Below are 18,472 nucleotides of genomic sequence, written 5' to 3'. Positions count from 1 at the left end.
AATTCTTCATAGTATAGAAAGTTTATACGTAAAACATTAGCGTCAATAACTAGTAATAGCGTATTCTCTTTCGCAACCGTTATTTGATCTCGTCACGCAACGCGCTCACTCTATAGTGAGTATAGCGAGTGTTTTTTAGTATTTCCCGCTTAGGATTTGATTGTCTAATTGAAAAATTATTTCTCTTACCCCCGTAAATGAAGGAAAAAATGAAATCTCTGAATATATCTAAAGCAAGCTTTTTCGATTCGAAAAAGGACAAACGAACGAAGTAGAGCATACGAAAATTCGCCATTGAAGGTCACAGTTTCCGAATGACCGAATTTTGAGTATTTTAAAGTGCAAAAGGATAATGCTTCTACTTCGTAAAAATCGTTACTTTAGTTGCAAATTGTAGATACATCTTTAACCTTCAAAAAAGCCGAGCGTTGATTTGGAAGCATCCACTTCTTAAGCTCAGAAACGTGACCAATTTTTGTCCATTCTTCTCTAATTTAAGCTAATTTAAGGCTCTTCAAAGCGAGGTCGCGTTCAAATTGCGGCTTTATCGGTTATGAATAATTAATAATATGCACACATTCTGCCCGATGGGATGGGCGATGGTTCTTTTTCTGAAAACAAGACAAATGTCGTTAGATTTTGTCTGCTTAAATTGAGATTTCACCAAAAATCGTCCATGTTCATGAAAACTTTATGTTTTGTGACTGGCCTTACACGATACCCCAAATTTTGTCAAAACAACGTTAACGCTTGCTGAGATGAGATTAAGGTGTATTTTGAATATCATTTTTGGCTTGCTCCCGTTCAATTTCTGAAGGACGAGATGTTTTCCTTCCATGGCTGAATATCATTGTATTTGCCGCCCTAATTGATTAGCAATTTATAGCTAGTTTTGAATGTTTAGAGTACAAAATGTACAATTATAAGAAAGGATAAACAAACAATTTATTTCCTCCAGTTGATAACTTCAATTAATTTTTTGTGTAGATGATACGGTCATAAAAGTTGACAGCAAATTTATATTATAGTTACGCTCATGCTAAAAGTCCTAAAAGGATATCTCGTTCCTTTACTAAAATAGAAATAAAAGGTATAGCACGAAAAATAAAGGAAAAGATTAAAAATTCAAAGAATAACAACTGCTGCTTATAATAAACAATAAAACTCCTATTGACAAATCATATTAAAATCCCATTCAAATCATAAATTGGATGCCTCATCTTTCTTTCTTTTCTTTCCTCTCTTTCGTCCGGTTCATAATGCCTCGATTCCTGGCGTGTGAGACTTGCAAAGCGTTAAGTTGATTCCCGGTTTACAGAACAATATTCTCATTACATATATAATCATTCCACGTTTCATGACTTTCCGTAACCTTTTTGTTGAGTAAGATAAGCCATTAAGGCAATCGCACATTCTGGACTGGTGGGAGAAAAGTGCTGCTCTTAAGTTGTGAGGAACATTAGAAATGCCTCCAGAACATTCTTGCAATTAAAAGCATTTAATTGTATTGTATTTATTCTAATTCTTGTTATAGTCTTGCTGGGAGGTAGCACAAAAACAAAATTAAAGGTAAATATCATGAGATGGTTTTCCACGATATCACAAACATCTAAATTTGAAAACGTTTAGCTCCCTTGTTGAGTGTTTACAGAATTTTTCGGCAGAACTTTAACATTGCTTAGGAACAATCTTCAGTTTTCTTTGGAATACATTTCCGTGCACCTTTTATTCATCCGTAACAAGAACCATTATCTCCGGGAAAAATCTCTTCTTTTAAGGTAAGGTGTAGTCGTTTTATTTTGATTTAACAGGAGTATACTTATGTATGTTGTATGATATCGTTCTTTCGTGTAATTCATTGTCTTTTTCTAACCAACCAATCCTGATTGTTGTTTATAATCTTGAAATGTGCGTAAGACTACATGTAAGGTTCGTATAATAACTCCAATAAATATTTTTAAGGGAGAAATTTTTCATTGATACATATTTGAAGACTGAACGAAGGAAACCGCCGCCAGTAACCAAAGCTTCTGAGTTGCCGCTCAGGAAATGTGCCATTCGTTGGAGAAAAAAATGAGTGTATGGATACCACGGAGTGATAGCATAAGTCCAATTCAAATAATTCAATTCGAGCCTTTCTGAAAAATATTTTCCCTTTCTTGGTTCAATTTCGGGCAAATTACGCCAGTAGCTTTCGGACGAAAAGGAAATATAGCCTTCACAATTGAAGCGGTGTGTTACAGTTATGCAGAAAGTTCGATTGAGACTAACACTCTCAAGAGAGGGTATTTTTATTGCTTCACTTATTTCTATTTAGTTTCCGCTATGCATTTGCAAATTAGTTTTTTAGTATTGCGAAAAAAAATCTTCAATCTTCAAGGCTCAATTTTGACCCTACTTTCCGGCTTTCGGTATTGAAATAATAGCTGAATGAATTCTTTTTCACATCATCGCCCGGTTGTTTTCTCCTTTTTGGAGTTTCGCACACGTGTTATTTTGCGAGTTTTATGATCCAAATAAAAGTACTTTAGGATAAGATTAATATTCCAAAAAAAGCGGCGGAAGATTTTCGCGAACCTATTGTGGGCGTTCTTTTTGAACGTATATTTTACAGTAGGACTTAAAAGCTCTGCAGAATGAATATCAGTCATCTTGACTTGGAGTGTACCAACAAAGCCCAAACAGGGACCCGTACAAGACAGAATTATCGGTGGTCTCCTGGGTTCAGTTATTTATAGGAGAACTGAGACGTTGTTACAGCCACAAAGTAATTGAGTTGCCTCCGAAAATAGAAATTGGGAACAAGGTTTAAAAGTAGCAAGAAATGTAGCATAAATGCGACAAAAGGGTTCTGGATTTGAGCATTGCATAACTGTCACACAGATCTAACCTAATATTTACTCCTAATATCTTTTGCAATTGCTCTCTTCCAACCAGATACTGCTGAAATGACATTGAAGATCTTTTTGATGGTTTTCCTCATATCACGTATTCCTGTAATCAAAGGAGGTAACAGCATTAGGCGTTTTCTTCAGTTGTATTGATGGTATTTGTTTGTAGAACAAATTTCGTCTCGGTTAAGTTAAGCCGACTGAGTAAGAACAAAGGAGAGTTTCAAAAGGAGCCAATGAGGGTAACAGAACTCGAAGTAAAAACAAGCAAACTTCCGGAAGCGAAGGAAAACACGAATATTTCACTGTATTTAACTTGTTGCGAGGGTAGACAGAGTTTTCTTAACTGATCGCACAGCGAAGTAAAAAATAAAAAAAGGTAAATCCACGTTTATTAAGATTCTTCGTTAAAAAGCTTTCAAGTCTGATGGACAGAAGTGGTATTGAGCTAGCATATGTGATATCCCTTGCACCGTCTTGCTTTGAAAGGGAACAGGTGTGATATCATTTAAATAAGGACATAATTTGCAACTGAATTTGAGAGACCTTGTCTGTAGGAAAAGACCCTTGTTCGTCATACAAAAAGCTAACCGAATCTGACAGAGAGAGGAAATTCACTCAAGATAAAGGAAAAAGCGACGCAGCGGATTTGAAGCCTAAAAAATGGTACCGTTTTACCGATGATGCAGGATTCAAATTGGCAAACAGGTAACTCTCCGATTCCTTCCTCGTAGGGTGCTCGAACGAAACGGCGTTAATAACACAGTGGCTAAATGGTTACCATTCTAGAATCTGAAATTTAGTCTAGGCTTAGGTCATAGGTTTTGTGCTCTTAGAGAAGACACTCTTCTATCACAATGCCTCTCAATCCAGGGAAATAAATTGGTACCGGAAAGTTTTCAGGTAACCCTCACGAAATACCTATAGGGTTACTTCTCTTAACAATACTCTTGGTCTCTTCAGGCTACGGGCACTGGAATAAGCTCCGAGATAATCGATGTCCTTGCCTCCGTGTAAGAATTTATCATTTACTTCTCCATCCAACAAAACTACTTGTAGTTCAAAACCTTAAACCCACATCATATTCATCCGCTTTTTCCTACAGGTTGAAGAAAAACGAGTGTGTTGCCGGGCCGGCATGTGGTGCAATGCATCCCGGATTTATGCTTGGTGCTAATCCCAAGAATATTGGAAAGACTGTCAAAAAGAAAGTTTGTTTCGATGAAGGCAACAATTGTTGTGCTAAAAAGGTGTTTGTCAAGGTCAAAAGATGTCCACAAGATTTCCTCATTTATCAGTTACCTGCAGCGCCGTCTGGGAGTTATCGCTACTGTGGCAGTAAGAGTAAGAAAACTACAATCTCTCTGATAACCCCCTCACCTTTTAAAGTCTCCTCCCTTTTTTCAAGGAAAATGGATCAAACCTCGCCTGTGGAGGATCGGCATAAATTGATTACTAAATCAACTGAGAACGATAATTTTCCCGGTGAAAATTCAATGATTTAGAAACAAGACTATGCACTGGTTGACAATCGCTTTCGAGTACTTGAAACCAAATATTAACTATCTTTGTTTTCTTTCTTTCCTGTTGAATTAGGAAGAGAGAAGCCCTCCAAAGGTATGTTGATTAGGAAGTAATCCGTGAATCAAGTACTTTTCAGTATTAGCCTCTGTTAACTGTATCACACTTTGCAAGTGCAACAAGCGCCATAAGTCTGAAGTCCGACTTACGGACGTTCAGATGTTATGTTTATTCGATTCTTCCCCTTCAGCTGCCCTCTTTATCTCCTTCCTCCTACCTATTTTTTCATCCGTTTTACTCGTTTTCTTTCTTCTTGCTATAAGTTCTGTTTCATTATGTGAAGGTATTCTTAATGCGAGCAAGCTCTGCTGCCGAACTGAACTGCATTCTGGTTCTTTATTCAGGCTTTTTTTTGTTATAAGTTAAAATCGCTTAAGATATTCATGGATGCCTTCCGTTGTAGAAAATCACAGCAGGATTTTAAATAACCAACATTGAGTTATGAGGTTTTCTGATGTTGACTTCTGACTGAGCGCTTATTTCATCTAAATCTAAACATTCCAGAAAATACGCGCTACCATTAGCCAAGAGAAGATGAGCCTTTTATTTTCTCTTAACGCAAAATCATTCCTAGGAGAAGAAATGATCCAAATCTACAGCAACTTGAGATGAATTTCCTCAGCAACAAAGGTTATGTAGAGACCATAAAAAGGAAATGGTCTCCTTATTGTACCATTTAATGCTTCCATAACATTTCTTTTCATGTCCTACAACAGCTCCACCAATAAATATTGGAGAAGACAAGGATCATCCTGGCAAGTCGTGTAAGGTTATTAAAGAACAAAATTCTCACGGAGGGTCAGGACTGTACTGGATAAACCCATCTGGTGGAAAAGCATTCCGTGCTTACTGTGACCAAGAAACTGATGGAGGAGGCTGGACATTAGTGTATAGTTACACCTTTACAAATTATCCGTAAGTGGGATTGGACGAACGAGGAAGCTCTCATGTACGCTGAGAGAAGAGGAATTTATGAGGAAATATCAGAGAAAAAGGAGGGCAGATTTTTATGATAGTTCCTGAAAAAAACAATGGGCATATCAGGAGCCTTGTAATCTTGGTTCCGAAAAAATTGATTGCATCTCGTAATACATTTATCAGTATGTAGCCACAGCTACTATGAAAAAAAACAGATATTGATGTGCTTGGATAATGTCGATACGATAAGATCAACACACCAAAGCCACTATTTTCGGGAAGCTAATTTGTTACTCACAATCGATAACAATTCAAATTCGAACAAGGAATAGATCATCGTAAGATCGTCAGGCTAAATTATTTGGATAAAATAAGTGGGATATCTTTTCCGATCTACTCTTACTCTGTTTTGTTTTATTTCGTCATGTGCTTCTTTTTCATCTGTTTGTTCTTCCTAGCAACTTTGCGGACGGTAGTAATGCAGTCACGCCACGTCCCTCATGGCCAGCGGAAGGGGAAATTCCGATATCGACGAAGGTACCTTTGAAAGAGACACAGTTGGGTGCCATGAACTTTAAATTCTGGAAACAAATAGGCAACGAGTTCATGGTCAAGTCCAACATCAACCACTGGATCGCTTGTAAAGAAGGAATCGGAAGCCTGGTGGATTACAAAGCTGGCAGCCTGAGCTGTAAAGTAATAAAAAATATCGCCACTGTCTGCCCAAATGTTGCTCCTGACGAGATACGTATACTTACCAAAGAATCGTCCTCTAATTATGGTCCTCATCTGTACTATTCCAAGAGCACTACCGAGTTGAAGACCTATTACTACTGGGAGAGTTCAACCCAGACCGGTAACTGGCCCACGCATGACCCCTGTGGGAAAAATGGTTTGTTCCACGTCAGAAATGTGGTTAATCCCCACGGCAACATTTTTATTCGTTAGGTTATTCGGTAATTGTACCATAAGAGGGTCAATTAAGTGAGGCATCTTGTGCCAGATGGGATGATTTTTAGCCAAACTCAGCTGTAAACAAAAATGCTGCAGAACTAAATAAATTTAAACCCATTAGTACAAATAGGAATGTTGAATAACCGTACCCAATCTCGCAATGAGTGAATCGGTCCATGATTTTTCTCGATATCCTACATCCTATTATTATTAATCCACTCATTAATTTCACGCGATTTTATCGGTTACTTTACGTCACGTGGTGTAAAATCACCGGTCAGTTATGAAACTGATATTCACCTGGCTCCGTCGGCTGTGAGAGTAACTGCTGCCATTTGTGAATATTGCAGTTTCGATTCTTTCTGAATCTCGTCAGTTGCGTAAGGACTGTCTAAGAGCAATCAAAGGTTTTGTTGTCGTTCGAGTTTTTATATCTCCGAAAGCCGTTATGCGTGTGGGTCTAAATTTCCGTTCAATGTGGTTCCGATTCCTTTATTGACTCCCTTGTTTGGACAATAGCAGTGAGCCAATGGGATGTGAGGGTTTTTGGGTGCTGAAATATCCACCTAATAATGCTTTCCAGATGTTTGCTGAATCTGTAGTGTTTTTTTAATTTTCTCGATGTCTTTTTTTTAACGAAAAGCAGAACGGGGCCCGTCCATAAGACATCAATGGTAGTTACAAAGTGTTGACAGGCCTGTACAACTCCCACCATGCGCAAGCAGAAGATTTTAAATCTTCTGCCTCCAAAGTTTAGCTCTGATCAGGATATCTTTGATTGACTTTCCTTTGCGATATAAATTATCCCGTGTCTTTAATATTTCTGAAGTGATTATTCGACTCCTCTCCTTCGCCAGTTGTGCAGACGATCAGTCTACACGTTGGTGAATGTTTCAAATGTTTGGTCTGACATAGGATGTAAATACATGACCAAAGAATAATAGTTCGACCAAACTCACCTGATATCTTGCTGTATCAGAAAGAACTGATCAATCACTGTAATCTTTGATGGGCTTTACAGATGTAATATCTCAGTATTCTTACGGTGTGGGGTTGCTAGGGGAACGATGAATTTCTACTTTTCATTGTGGATCAAATAATAAGGTTGTGTGTTGCGTTCAGTGAAGAAGGAACTTTTTTAACAAAACTGGATGTATAATTTAACTATTGAAAAGATTTCTCTGCGTATCTCTGGGCATATTACACAGGCTACTTGAAGGTAATAAATCGTGTTTTTTCTCGTAAATTTTGACGAAACAAAATTATAATAATTACTTAAACAGGGAACTGCAAGACGAATAATGACTTTATTTATACATCTCATTACAATCAGATGTATACAATCAGCCCTAGGTATTACAATAATGGAAAAGGAAAGTCCCTCCTTGTGATTTTCAAAATCAAGTATGCTTAAAAGCCCGGCGATGCATATGTCCACCAAAACTGTACACCCATTTATTGGGAGGTATCCAATCGTTAAAAGCAAACTTGTGAACAAGAGATCCAGCAGGCTGAACAGTAACCTAAAGGAAAAAAATTCCCAATAAATATGACGGCGGACAATTAAGGCCCCAAACACCTCGAACAATCAATAAAACGAGGGCCAGAGACCTACGACATGAAAACAACGCGTCCAAGGAACGTTTAGCAGTAGGGAACATGATTGGCATATTGTTCGCAGAACAGTTAAAAGAGCTTGTCTCAGTTTTGTAAATATTTAAGTTACCTAAATCATCGCTAAACGGGAGGTATATACTTCCCTGCACATTTACCTAGTTTCCCCGAGAGTTTGCTGATTCCCATCGGTGCTTTTACGCAGAAATCAGTACTGCGATTGAATATTTTTCGGTCAGAGGTGGACATAATGACTCAGTCAGGGTTTGAATCAGGAGTTTCCGTTCCTAAGTTAAACATTCGACACAAGGTCCCCGATCGTGTCCTTCTTAAATTGGTCTTTGCCTAAATTTGGTTGTCTCTAGTGAACTGTTGTTCCTTGAATAACTGGTAGGTGTACATATACCAGTGAAAAGTTACTTGTTAATAAGCGAATCAGAAACAACGCTTGATTGTAAAGTATTCATCTGAAAAGGAAGGTATCCAATAAATTATTGTCGGGTCAGACTGTTGGCGCATCTGAAGCCAATATTAAAATAAAATATTATTCCTACCATCGCTAATTTCCAGCTGTCAAAGAGTCCTTTTTCATTCCTTTTGATACCAACTTTTGTCAGGGAACCAACAGCCTTTCCCAAAATAATGAATTTATCGGTGCTGAAAAAAGAAAGCGATTAAAATTTTACAGGAGTTCAGCTTTTAAATAAAAAATTATGGTTAATGTGACATAGTGGCTTATTGATCACCAACTGAGTGCTGCATTATTCCTTGCTCAGGTAAAATGTTTATGAAATTGTCGTTATGTGATTTTTTTTATCTGTTCGTTGTTTTTTTTTTCGCGTTTGTGTTTCGTAATGTTCACATCCCCCAAAAGCACTTGTCCATAAAAAATGATGAGTGTTATGAACAAATGGCAACTTTTCGAATGGATAAAACGGCCCATGAATTATAAAAAAAACAGGTGAATAAATGAGTAAATAAATGATCGAATACATAGCCTTCCAAATCAGTGTTTCGAGCTAAAGTGCAAAGCGTCACTATCGTCTAATCCATTAAAAATGGATTACCTGTCGAATCAGGCCCTTCTCGCGGAATCTTAGACTAATTTATCTGTAGTACTGTGAGATTAAAATAACTCTTACTTTCCGCTTTCAAACAGGTTGCCTGGCTTGGTTAGTTCAACAACTGATGTGTTTCCTTTGACTCCGAAGATTTGAATACTAACATCTGCGTCGGTCCCTGTTCCCCACTGATCATCAGCGGTTGTCACCTCTACACGATATAAAGCTGACGCAAAAGTGAAGTTAGTGTCAAGAGATTGAAAATTCAATGTTTCATTCCTTTATTGAATTCATAGAGTAATGTTAATAAGGGTATCTTGTGTCGGATAATAAACTTCCCCGAGACGTCCTTGTTCTGAGGGAAGAAGGCTTACGGGTGATACCCGGACTCAACGTCGAGCCTCAAGTCAATTATAAACAAAAATCGCCACATCCCAGATTTCGGAAAGGTGACTGAGAATTCTTAGGTTGGTTTGAAATGTGCCACTCAGCTCCCGAGGTTAGAAATCATTGCCAAAAATTGTATTTAAAGAGACACCCCATTCTGAAAGGACATCAACTTATAGTGCCCCTTTCTAGAAATTCAGCAAGTACTATTTCAATGCCCTTTATGTGTAAAAGAAGGTATTTTAGTCTGTCTCATTTCATTATTAAATTTGTTTTTCATTTTTAAGGCCTAATACATTGAATACAATATTGGTCTGTCAGACCTAACAACCATACTTTGCTCCCTCTGAATGATTTTTAAAAGGTCAAAAGAAATTTTTTCTGCGCTTTCTGTTTTAAGCAAGGTTGGGAACCTTTTCAATTTATGTGCCCTTTCTCGGTAAAGGGTTGCCACAAAGAGCACCCGAAGGAGAATTTTCTTCCGAATTAAAACTATTTAAGCATGCAGGACGCCGAGTATGTTTCATACTCAAGCATTTGTCTGAAGCAATGAAGCCACGATGTAAATATCGGCGATCTTCTAAGAAATTAACATTACATAAACTCAATTTTAATTAAGATTTCAGACGCTTTGGTCTGAAAAGTTCCACACTTCACCCGTCTCGTGTATTGAAGGTAAAATTTCAAAGCTACCTGCCTGTGCACGATATTTGAGGTAAGTTTTGAGGTTTTCACGAAACGAAAGAAAAAATTCACGGGTCACATATTTTAGGAGGTAAATCGTGCCTCACGCTGGTTCATAAATTCACCATCACGTTCTCCTTTCTGTAAAATTCACGCGTCACAAATCAATTTTTGCCATAATCACGCGTTATGTTAAACCTTTTACTACCCTCATATATTTGCATCTCATTCCCGACCAAACCTTCGAAAAACTCGCCAACGTGTACACTGATCATTTGCCGAACTTTCGAAAGGGGAGTAGACGCATAATCACTTCAGAAATATTAAAGGCACCTGATAAAACACCTTCGCACCATGAAATTTCTTCTGTTTGCGTAATGACTAAAACAACAGCCTCCAATTTAACACTTTGGCATAGAATGACGATTCAGACATCTTTGAAATCTTGAATTATTGTGATTTTGTTCACAATAATCGTCATCAGATGCGTAAAAAACAAAATGACATCGATGAAAAAGGACAAATTGCTTAATGGTAAATGCCTACTGCTTCGTTATCAATTTTATCCCACAGCCCTTGGATAGTTTACATTTCTTATATACAACGCAAAGACAAACTTTTTTTCCCATTCAGTTGTACGTCTGTTTGTTATTACCGAAAAATTTTGCGAAAAAATAACTAAAAATTGCACGTGTAGATACGAGGCTATTTGAAATATTCAACCTAACATTTACCTGATGTTAAACTGCTTCTCTTGTTGATGTCACTCACAGATAATTTTCCACTTGTTTTTAACACGAATGTGTTACACACAAAGCACACCTGCACCAGAATAAAGCTAAAAAATATAGAGAGGCGCAAGATAATCATTTTGCTAATGCAAAGCCTTAATTTACAGACCAAAAGAATGTTCTAGAGCCTAATTTATTCAAAAAGGTGATGTTTACTGTGGTTATAAACATGTCAATTAGAGATTAGCTGCGTAATATTCATTTTTGATTCAATACATAAAAAAGTTCTTTTAAATCATTCAAGTTACCTTGGTCCCGTACCAACTTCGCAGGATAATTTGAAATCGCAACATGTGGGCGAACCGCTCACTCTCATCCGAAATAAATTCTCCATAATAATAATGTATACATCTTAATTTAGAAAAATCTTCAAATTCAACCCTTTGATTAACTAAATTTCCACTTCAATATTATTGGAATCTCGGAAATCAAAATTACCAATTTAAATCCCGTCGATTGCTGTCCAACGATACCAAGCTATGAATTTGTATACCTTCCGACACCTCTTACCTCTGAAGGTGTCGGAATGTTTCTTGACGAAACGCTAATTACATAGGTTAGAGAGAACCTCTAATGAGGCTTTTCAAGCTCTTCAGGTTAAAATTTCTTTTGAGGTGTCATATGTCGCCATCAAAACTCTCCATACCGTTTTCAAAGCAATTTTGAAAACACCGTTAAAATCTAATTGTTACTGAAAAAACTCCATGTCTGTGGAGACTTTAACATTGACCTGTTAAACTTAGAGGATCCTAGGTACGGCCACGGTTTCTGAGTTGTTTTCCAAGGTTGCTATCTCATTCCTTCCATAATAATTAATCATTCCACGCACGTGTTCGGAGTGATTTGTTCACTCTTATAAACATTAGGGCTCGTCAAAATACGGCACAACTTGTAAAAATACTCAGCGATACTACACATGCAGCCCAACGTTTAATAATATATATGCGTGTACATGCGTGTGTGCGTGTGACTGTGTGTGTGACTGTGAATACATGAAAATCATATATGTGAACTGCTGTTAAAAAAGTGAGTATCAAAATTAACATCGCAGTAATGAATACTACTTAAGCAATAGTGAAAAAAAGGCTCAAGTAGTGCTCGTTATTGTGATGTTCGCTTTCATATTCAGTGTGTGTGTTAATACAAAAACATTTAACCTCTTAATTTTTTTTTTTGTTTTGGAATTGTCATCGGGTTGGCAAACCCAGTCATCATTGAACTGGAGCCAGATCTCCGCCTGCGGGAAGGGGAGACCTTCGAGACTGAGGTTGCCCTGGCAACGCTGGATGGAGAGGCAAAGAGAAACACCGGGTGGCTTTTGATGGAAATATTTATTGAGACTTTCCTTTTCTTTGTAAATTGTCAGTTATGAAATGAACATATGACACACCTTTACCTTAGGTTGAGTGACTGCGATGCAGTGTTCTCTCAGACTGATATACATCAAAATGAAAGCTTATTCTATGACCGTCCGCACCGCAAGAGTGAATATTTTTGAACCAACGAAAAAGTATATTGTTAATTTCCAAATAAGCTAGGAATAACATTTGTATGGCCGACAAGGTATCCTCAGATAACGTTTAATATTTCCATATATCTATAGCTAAGCGAGTATGACGTTAGCGAGAAAAGAAAAAAAAAATACAGCGCACTGTGAAAACAAAATGGCATCATAGCCATGAACATGGTTTGGGTATTCTTCTTTTTGTGAGGAGACAGCTTCGTTAAGATGGTCAAATTATACGATGGGCTACAAGAGTTCCATTGCCTTTGATTTCCAAAATCGCTAGAGCCAAATTTGAACTATTTGCTGATGACTTCTGACGTTGTGTTAAAATTATAAATAAGATAGACAAGAGATAATTTCATTGCTTTTGGGCGTTTCCCCAATCCGATCGGATTTCTCATTTTAGTTCCTTTCGATTTCATGTTAGCATCGCTTTAAAAGGCTTTTATTTATCTTTTTCTCAAACATTTAATGCAAGAAGATCAAGTTTTTTTGTTTTCGATGATAAGGATGTGATTAGTCATTTCATTAATGAAACATGGACAACACTTAGTGAATAATAAACTGTGGTGGCAGGATAGCTGTAGTCTCTTTTGGTTTGAGTTTATCTTACTCTACAAGTTTCCTTGCTCTAAAAACTCAGTTTACGACCAAATATCCACCGCTGCAAACTTCCCTTTTCCTTCCAATGTTGCTGATTTTCTCTGCAAGGTGGCTTTTTGGCTCTACTAGCATGTTATTAAAGCACGAGTTGATTAGTGAAAAGTTCGATTATGCAGGGTTTTTGATATATTCCTTTTTCAGTGATATTTTCCTACGATAACTTGACAAACTGTGATAATACTTTCAAAATCTTGCCACAATTGCCGTGGATACCAAACAAGGTTTTCTCCATTTATTGCGAGAAAATGGAGAAATGCTTCTTTAATTTGATCTTAATCAATACCCTTCTGGCACTGGTAGTTTTTTAATTCTACATTATGAAGTCAAAGGAAAAGACTAACTGTGGTCTTTTTTATTGTTTTACGATTTTCATTACCTATCTAAACCTATCCCAACCTTGTACCGTGAGAAGTCTGGGTAGGAGAGTACTCTGCAATTTCCAGACTCGTCAATTCAGGAAACTATCAGGCTCCGGCAACGAGACCAATTTCAGATTCGATCACTGTAATGAATGATCTAAGGACTCGAGCATAAATATAAAGCACAGCGAATGAGACAAAAATATTTTGTCCTAACATGGGAAATAATATCAGACACGGGAAATAGCAGTGAATGAGGAAGTCAGAAAAAGGTAAAAAATAACAGACCCTGTTAATTAATTTCCAACATGAAAATTGACTTTTGATAAGGAAATACCCTGACTGAATTTTGAACGGTATTTTACGCCAAAAGTATGTGCTCTTCGGTGGGCACGAAAGACGCACTCAGTCTCAAAGGTAGGTTCAGCAAATAAAATTTACACGCTCTTAATTTTATGTTCTGGCTCGTAGATTGAAACATCCATCAGATTTCGCGCCTCACAAAAATTTGTCTTGCTCCGAAGCAGGAGAACAATGCCTTTCGAGACTGATAACAATTCGCAAATTTGGTAGGATAAAAAATTACCGGGCGCACTTGTCTCACTGAAAAGATGACAGATTTTTCCGTATAATGAACAAAATTTGCCTAGTGCACCCGGGCCCTTATAAATGGTGTTTGATTCTTAGAGACTGATTAAGAATTTACTTGTACATTTTAAATGTAGCATCGCAAATGAGAGAAAGCAACGTTTCTATTTAGATTGTATTCGTCGTTTTAAATGGATGATTTGTGTTGAAAAGATTCGATTTTATCAGGTAGAGGGTATGCGACGCTAAAAGCAATTTTCATGGAAGTATATTGGCAAAAATGTGTCGCCTGACGAGAAAATTGGTAGTGCTAGACCGGTTTGTTGCTGGGGGAATATTGGTGAATTAGTGAAAGTAAATGGCCGAAAAATACGACAGGCTAAACGTTCATAGACAATAGAAATGGTTTTAAATAAAAAAAATAAAAAAATTTAAAAAAAGAAAAGAAAAAAGAAAAGAAAAGAAAAAATAGGAAAGTCTAGATGAAAATTTCCATATGGGAATTGCTTTCAAGATTGCTGGCGAATAGGATACAAAAAAAGGGAACACTGGAACTATGATTTTTACGACAGTTGTTCATCGGTAAGGTAATTTTGCTTAGTTAAGGTTTGTAAATAGTTTAGGTGTGTTGTTTTGTGTTGTGAAATGTTTCCACGCAAACATTGATTTCCTTGGTTCTTTAATGAATTTAGTTGTGTATTAAGTGAGTTGTAATTTCGTTACCGTTAAAGTACAGAGTCAACATTAGAATTAGAAGTAACATGTAATTGGGAGCGGCATAGAGTAATCAGATTAGTTCTGCGAGCAGTGATGTATGAAACTAGATATTTGCAGGACGTTTAAGCGCGTAGGAACTTAGCAGCTTGATTGTCAAGAAAGCCATGTTTCATAGGAAATTAGCGCCTAGGAATCGTTGTAGAACGTGAGTGAATCTTGAATCTCACACGGAATTACGTATCTGGGTGTGGATTTCCTCAGCTAATAAATGTAACATTTTTGTAGCTGTAAGCAGCCTTTTTGACCAACTTCCAATATGACTTGTAATCTTTACTTTGTCAAAAAGATCACCGTAGAAAAGTGCCGAACAAGTAAGAACAAGATCAGTGCTGGAAATTACCTCAAGACTACCTTGCCACATAGTAATGCAAATTAAAGTTAATTTTCCTAACTGTTAAAAAAATTGTATAGCCTTCAGTACTGAGGATATAACCCATCACCAAACCCAACGTTTTCGCAGAATTGTTAGAGTTTTTGAGCAAATAATTGATAACTGATCTAATTATTTCTCCTAAATCTTTCACCTTAGAGGCTTAGCTTTGATAGATGTCAATAGAATGTTGAGAACCATCAACCATCATATAATGATAATGCCCATGTTCATTCCACCATATGGGCTGATTTATGCATGGTATCACTGACTCGTAGGGCAGCGAGCGTATTTCATTGTACTGTCCAACAGCACCCCTCAAAACGGCTATCTAAGAGTTTCCACAATGGATTTGTTATTTATTGGTTTATTGGAAGCCCTTAATAGCGAAAACATGTAACGATTACTGAAAGACAGTTCCAAGAATTAACATACAAATTAGTATCAAAGGCAAATCACTTAAATAAGAATTTTTGTCAACGTCGTTAACAGACTTTATAAATATGCATCAGTAACACACAGAAAAGCGAGAAGCTAAATAGGCTAACTGACCGAAAAAACGAAGGATTTATTTTCATACGACTCCTCGCTGGCCAAGCTGCGAACTTCTTTGTACCTACCTCTTCTGAATGAGTTAAAGTCGGTCATAGACTTGCAAGAAAAACTCCACTCTACGAAAGGCTAGCAGAAGATCTTCACTACAACATAGAACTTCAACGGCTATTAGAAGGAGAAGTACAATGCATCTATGTTACACATGAAAAGTAGTTGTCAGTCGATGATGTTATAAAGTCTTTATAACATCATCGACTGACAACTACTCTCTACTTGACTCTGAAGATGACTTCCGCACAGGTTGTCGAAACGTCAGTCACCAACAACAGTTCTTTTCAGAACTACACTCACCCGGACGATCACACTTTACGAACTACTGATACTCCTGGGTTCAAACCATTTACATTTTTATCTTTGAAGCATAATTTATCGGCACCACTGCTGTAATTAAAAAAAAAATAAACAATTCTTTAAGTATTAACTCATCCAAACTAGGCTGCAAACTTTGAGACCTACTCCTATTCTAAGTTTCGTAGAGTAAAGGAATATTGACATGTGTTGTTTAAGGAAATATTTAAGTCACCCTATGGCAGCCAAGCTGTGAATGGTGTATACATGTATCCTTATAAATAGTGCAAGAATGAAAACCAAGGGCAAGGAGTTTGTTAAGATTATCGATATATGCGACAGTTGTGCACAGAAAATTTTCCAGTTGCAGTCAATATCAATATCTGCTGGAACAACACAATTCAAAATTTTTTGAGCTTACAAAAAAAAAACTATAAAGTAGTATATCAATCAAAAGTTACACAGTTCATAGGTTACGAACGAGAGTTAACAAGAAAAGTACATTGGTTCTAAAACCCTTCATATCTAGTGATAGCCAAAAACTTACTAAAATACAATTCGGGTCCTGGCGCGTATGTAATCAGTCTAAATTGTGATAAAAACAATTAACAGATTACTAATGCAGGACTAGATTTATGCCCTGCCTAATACGAAAATCCAAAAAACACCCAGGGGTAAAATATTTTGGACCTTTACTTTGGACCAATTTTCGGACCATTCTTTGGACCAATTTATTGTGGGAGGCAGACCATTAGTACTTAGGGAGGAGTGGGATGCAGTCTATTAGTACTCAGGGAGGGGCTAGAGTCAGACTGTTGTTACTGAGGGAGAGATGAAAGACGAACTATTAGTATGCAGGGAGCGGTGGGAGGTGGTTGTATCAGTGAATACTACTGATTGATAGAGTTTAATTGGATCATATGTCAAACTTTTTGCGCTGGGCCGTAGCGTTTCTTTTTTTTTTTGTATTCTTTCTTTTTTCATGCTAATGTAAAACTACCACTTCAACACTGGACCATAATTGTTCTTAAAGATATCGCCAATTCCTGTTTTCGATCCTCCACTGTTAAGTCACGCGCATGCCTTTTGAGTCGACTTGTTCCAGTGCTAAATGATACTCACTCGTTATCACGAATCATCCATCAGTTGCTTCACGTTTCCCTTTGTGTAAACAGTATATCATTACTAAATTTATCTATCTTCCTCTTATCATTGATCTTGTCCGGACAACAGAGATTCCGGGCTTTCTGATCCTTAGCCCGTAACTTAGCAGCATAGTATTCACAAGCGCTATCCCAATTTTAACTATAAACCTTTATAATACCTATCAAGTTTTTTCAAGTCTTATTTTAAAAACCCTTGCTTCCAGCCGCAGCAAAATGTACCTTGAACCGATGAAATTACGCGCATGATTGGTGCCAGTACAGGCATATATGGGATAAGTTTAGCCTATTAAATCTCCCAATTAAGCACGGTGACCTATCTTTTTTATTGTATTTTTCCAAACAAACATCGGTAAGGAACATTAAAGTGAGGAAAGTTTAAATTTCTGATTGCTCGATAACCTTTTTTCCTAAGGAATCATCTTAGAAGATGAGTAACATGAGTTGAGGTGAACCAACCAGAGAAATGCACGGGAAAAAGCCTTCCTGCGATCACGCTGTTAATTTTTATTTTCAGTGCCGAGAGCCTCAACTGAAAGCATGTAGAGACTTTATTCCCGACTTTGTTCCCGAATCCCGCCAGTTGCATCTTTTATCCGGCGAGACTTTGAACAGCTGTTTGCTACTGTTTTCCACTGCAAACTCTTCAAGAGAAACATAGAAGATTTCCTGGGTTTTTTCTCGAGCCAAATTTTATTTTACTTATTTGGAATGGTTACATAGCTGATAATCAGTTGCGAACATTTTTCTTTTAAGAAAGACTTAAAGTTAGGCATATCCAAAACAACAACAACAACAAAAAAAGGCATTGAGTCTATTTTTACGATACAATAGACCTTGAATGCGATTTCCTGGGTCCAAATTATTTTCGATCTCTCAAGCAACTGACCAAAGAAAGGGTTTCTGTTAAACGATCCTATTCAACCACAAGACATTGCGCGCTTATTCCGCCATTTTCCGTGCCATCTAAATTCGAGAAATTTCCATTGTAGCTTATCATCCAAGTGCATCCGAGCGATTTAAATATATTTTGAGGTCTAAAATTGTCGTAGCATCCCTCTGAAATTATTATTGGTTTACGCTGGGTAGTTGTGTGGTGGTTTCTCGTAAATTTCTTGAGAAATTTTTGTTTGTAACTGGAACCATCAATGGTATCTCCCGTTCCTTCGCGTGGAAGGCCTAAAGCCATGGAGCAGACGAAAAATTTCAACGTGTCGAATGACAGGAAGGATAGTCCTTGCATCAGAGATCTAACTCATAG

At 37.2% G+C, this 18,472-nt stretch overlaps 2 protein-coding genes across 2 annotated transcripts; one reads left to right on the top strand and one right to left on the bottom strand.

The window, feature by feature from the left end:
* The first annotated feature begins 1,722 nt into the window (after positions 1-1,722).
* LOC131775702 (uncharacterized) lies at positions 1,723-6,453 on the top strand. Its single transcript, XM_059091830.2, has 7 exons — positions 1,723-1,778; positions 2,938-3,009; positions 3,449-3,599; positions 3,997-4,235; positions 4,488-4,508; positions 5,189-5,387; positions 5,849-6,453. The coding sequence occupies exons 2-7, from the start codon at positions 2,949-2,951 to the stop codon at positions 6,336-6,338; spliced, it is 1,161 nt and encodes a 386-aa protein (XP_058947813.2). The 5' UTR covers positions 1,723-1,778; positions 2,938-2,948; the 3' UTR covers positions 6,339-6,453.
* Positions 6,454-7,645: 1,192 nt separating this feature from the next.
* On the bottom strand, positions 7,646-10,997 carry LOC131775721 (lipoxygenase homology domain-containing protein 1). The gene is made up of 4 exons (XM_059091851.2): positions 10,825-10,997; positions 9,101-9,245; positions 8,513-8,615; positions 7,646-7,867 (listed from the first exon to the last, which is right to left on the bottom strand). Exons 1-4 carry the CDS (start codon positions 10,958-10,960, stop codon positions 7,745-7,747), a joined length of 507 nt encoding a protein of 168 aa, XP_058947834.2. The 5' UTR covers positions 10,961-10,997; the 3' UTR covers positions 7,646-7,744.
* Between the last annotated feature and the right edge of the window lie 7,475 nt (positions 10,998-18,472).

Source organism: Pocillopora verrucosa, chromosome 14, assembly GCF_036669915.1.
Source record: "Pocillopora verrucosa isolate sample1 chromosome 14, ASM3666991v2, whole genome shotgun sequence".
NCBI classification, from domain to species: Eukaryota; Metazoa; Cnidaria; class Anthozoa; order Scleractinia; family Pocilloporidae; genus Pocillopora; species Pocillopora verrucosa.
This window is presented reverse-complemented; position numbering and strand designations above follow the sequence as displayed.

Coding starts and splice junctions, on each gene's coding strand:
- LOC131775702 (XM_059091830.2), top strand. CDS start 2,949: ATGACATTGAAGATCTTTTTGATGGTTTTCCTCATATCACGTATTCCT. Junction 4,509..5,188: donor AAGAGAGAAGCCCTCCAAAG/GTATGTTGATTA, acceptor GTCCTACAACAG/CTCCACCAATAAATATTGGA. Junction 5,388..5,848: donor TACACCTTTACAAATTATCC/GTAAGTGGGATT, acceptor TGTTCTTCCTAG/CAACTTTGCGGACGGTAGTA.
- LOC131775721 (XM_059091851.2), bottom strand. CDS start 10,960: ATGATTATCTTGCGCCTCTCTATATTTTTTAGCTTTATTCTGGTGCAG. Junction 8,616..9,100: donor AACCTGTTTGAAAGCGGAAA/GTAAGAGTTATT, acceptor TTCTTTTTTCAG/CACCGATAAATTCATTATTT. Junction 7,868..8,512: donor ACAGCTGGAAATTAGCGATG/GTAGGAATAATA, acceptor TTTTTCCTTTAG/GTTACTGTTCAGCCTGCTGG.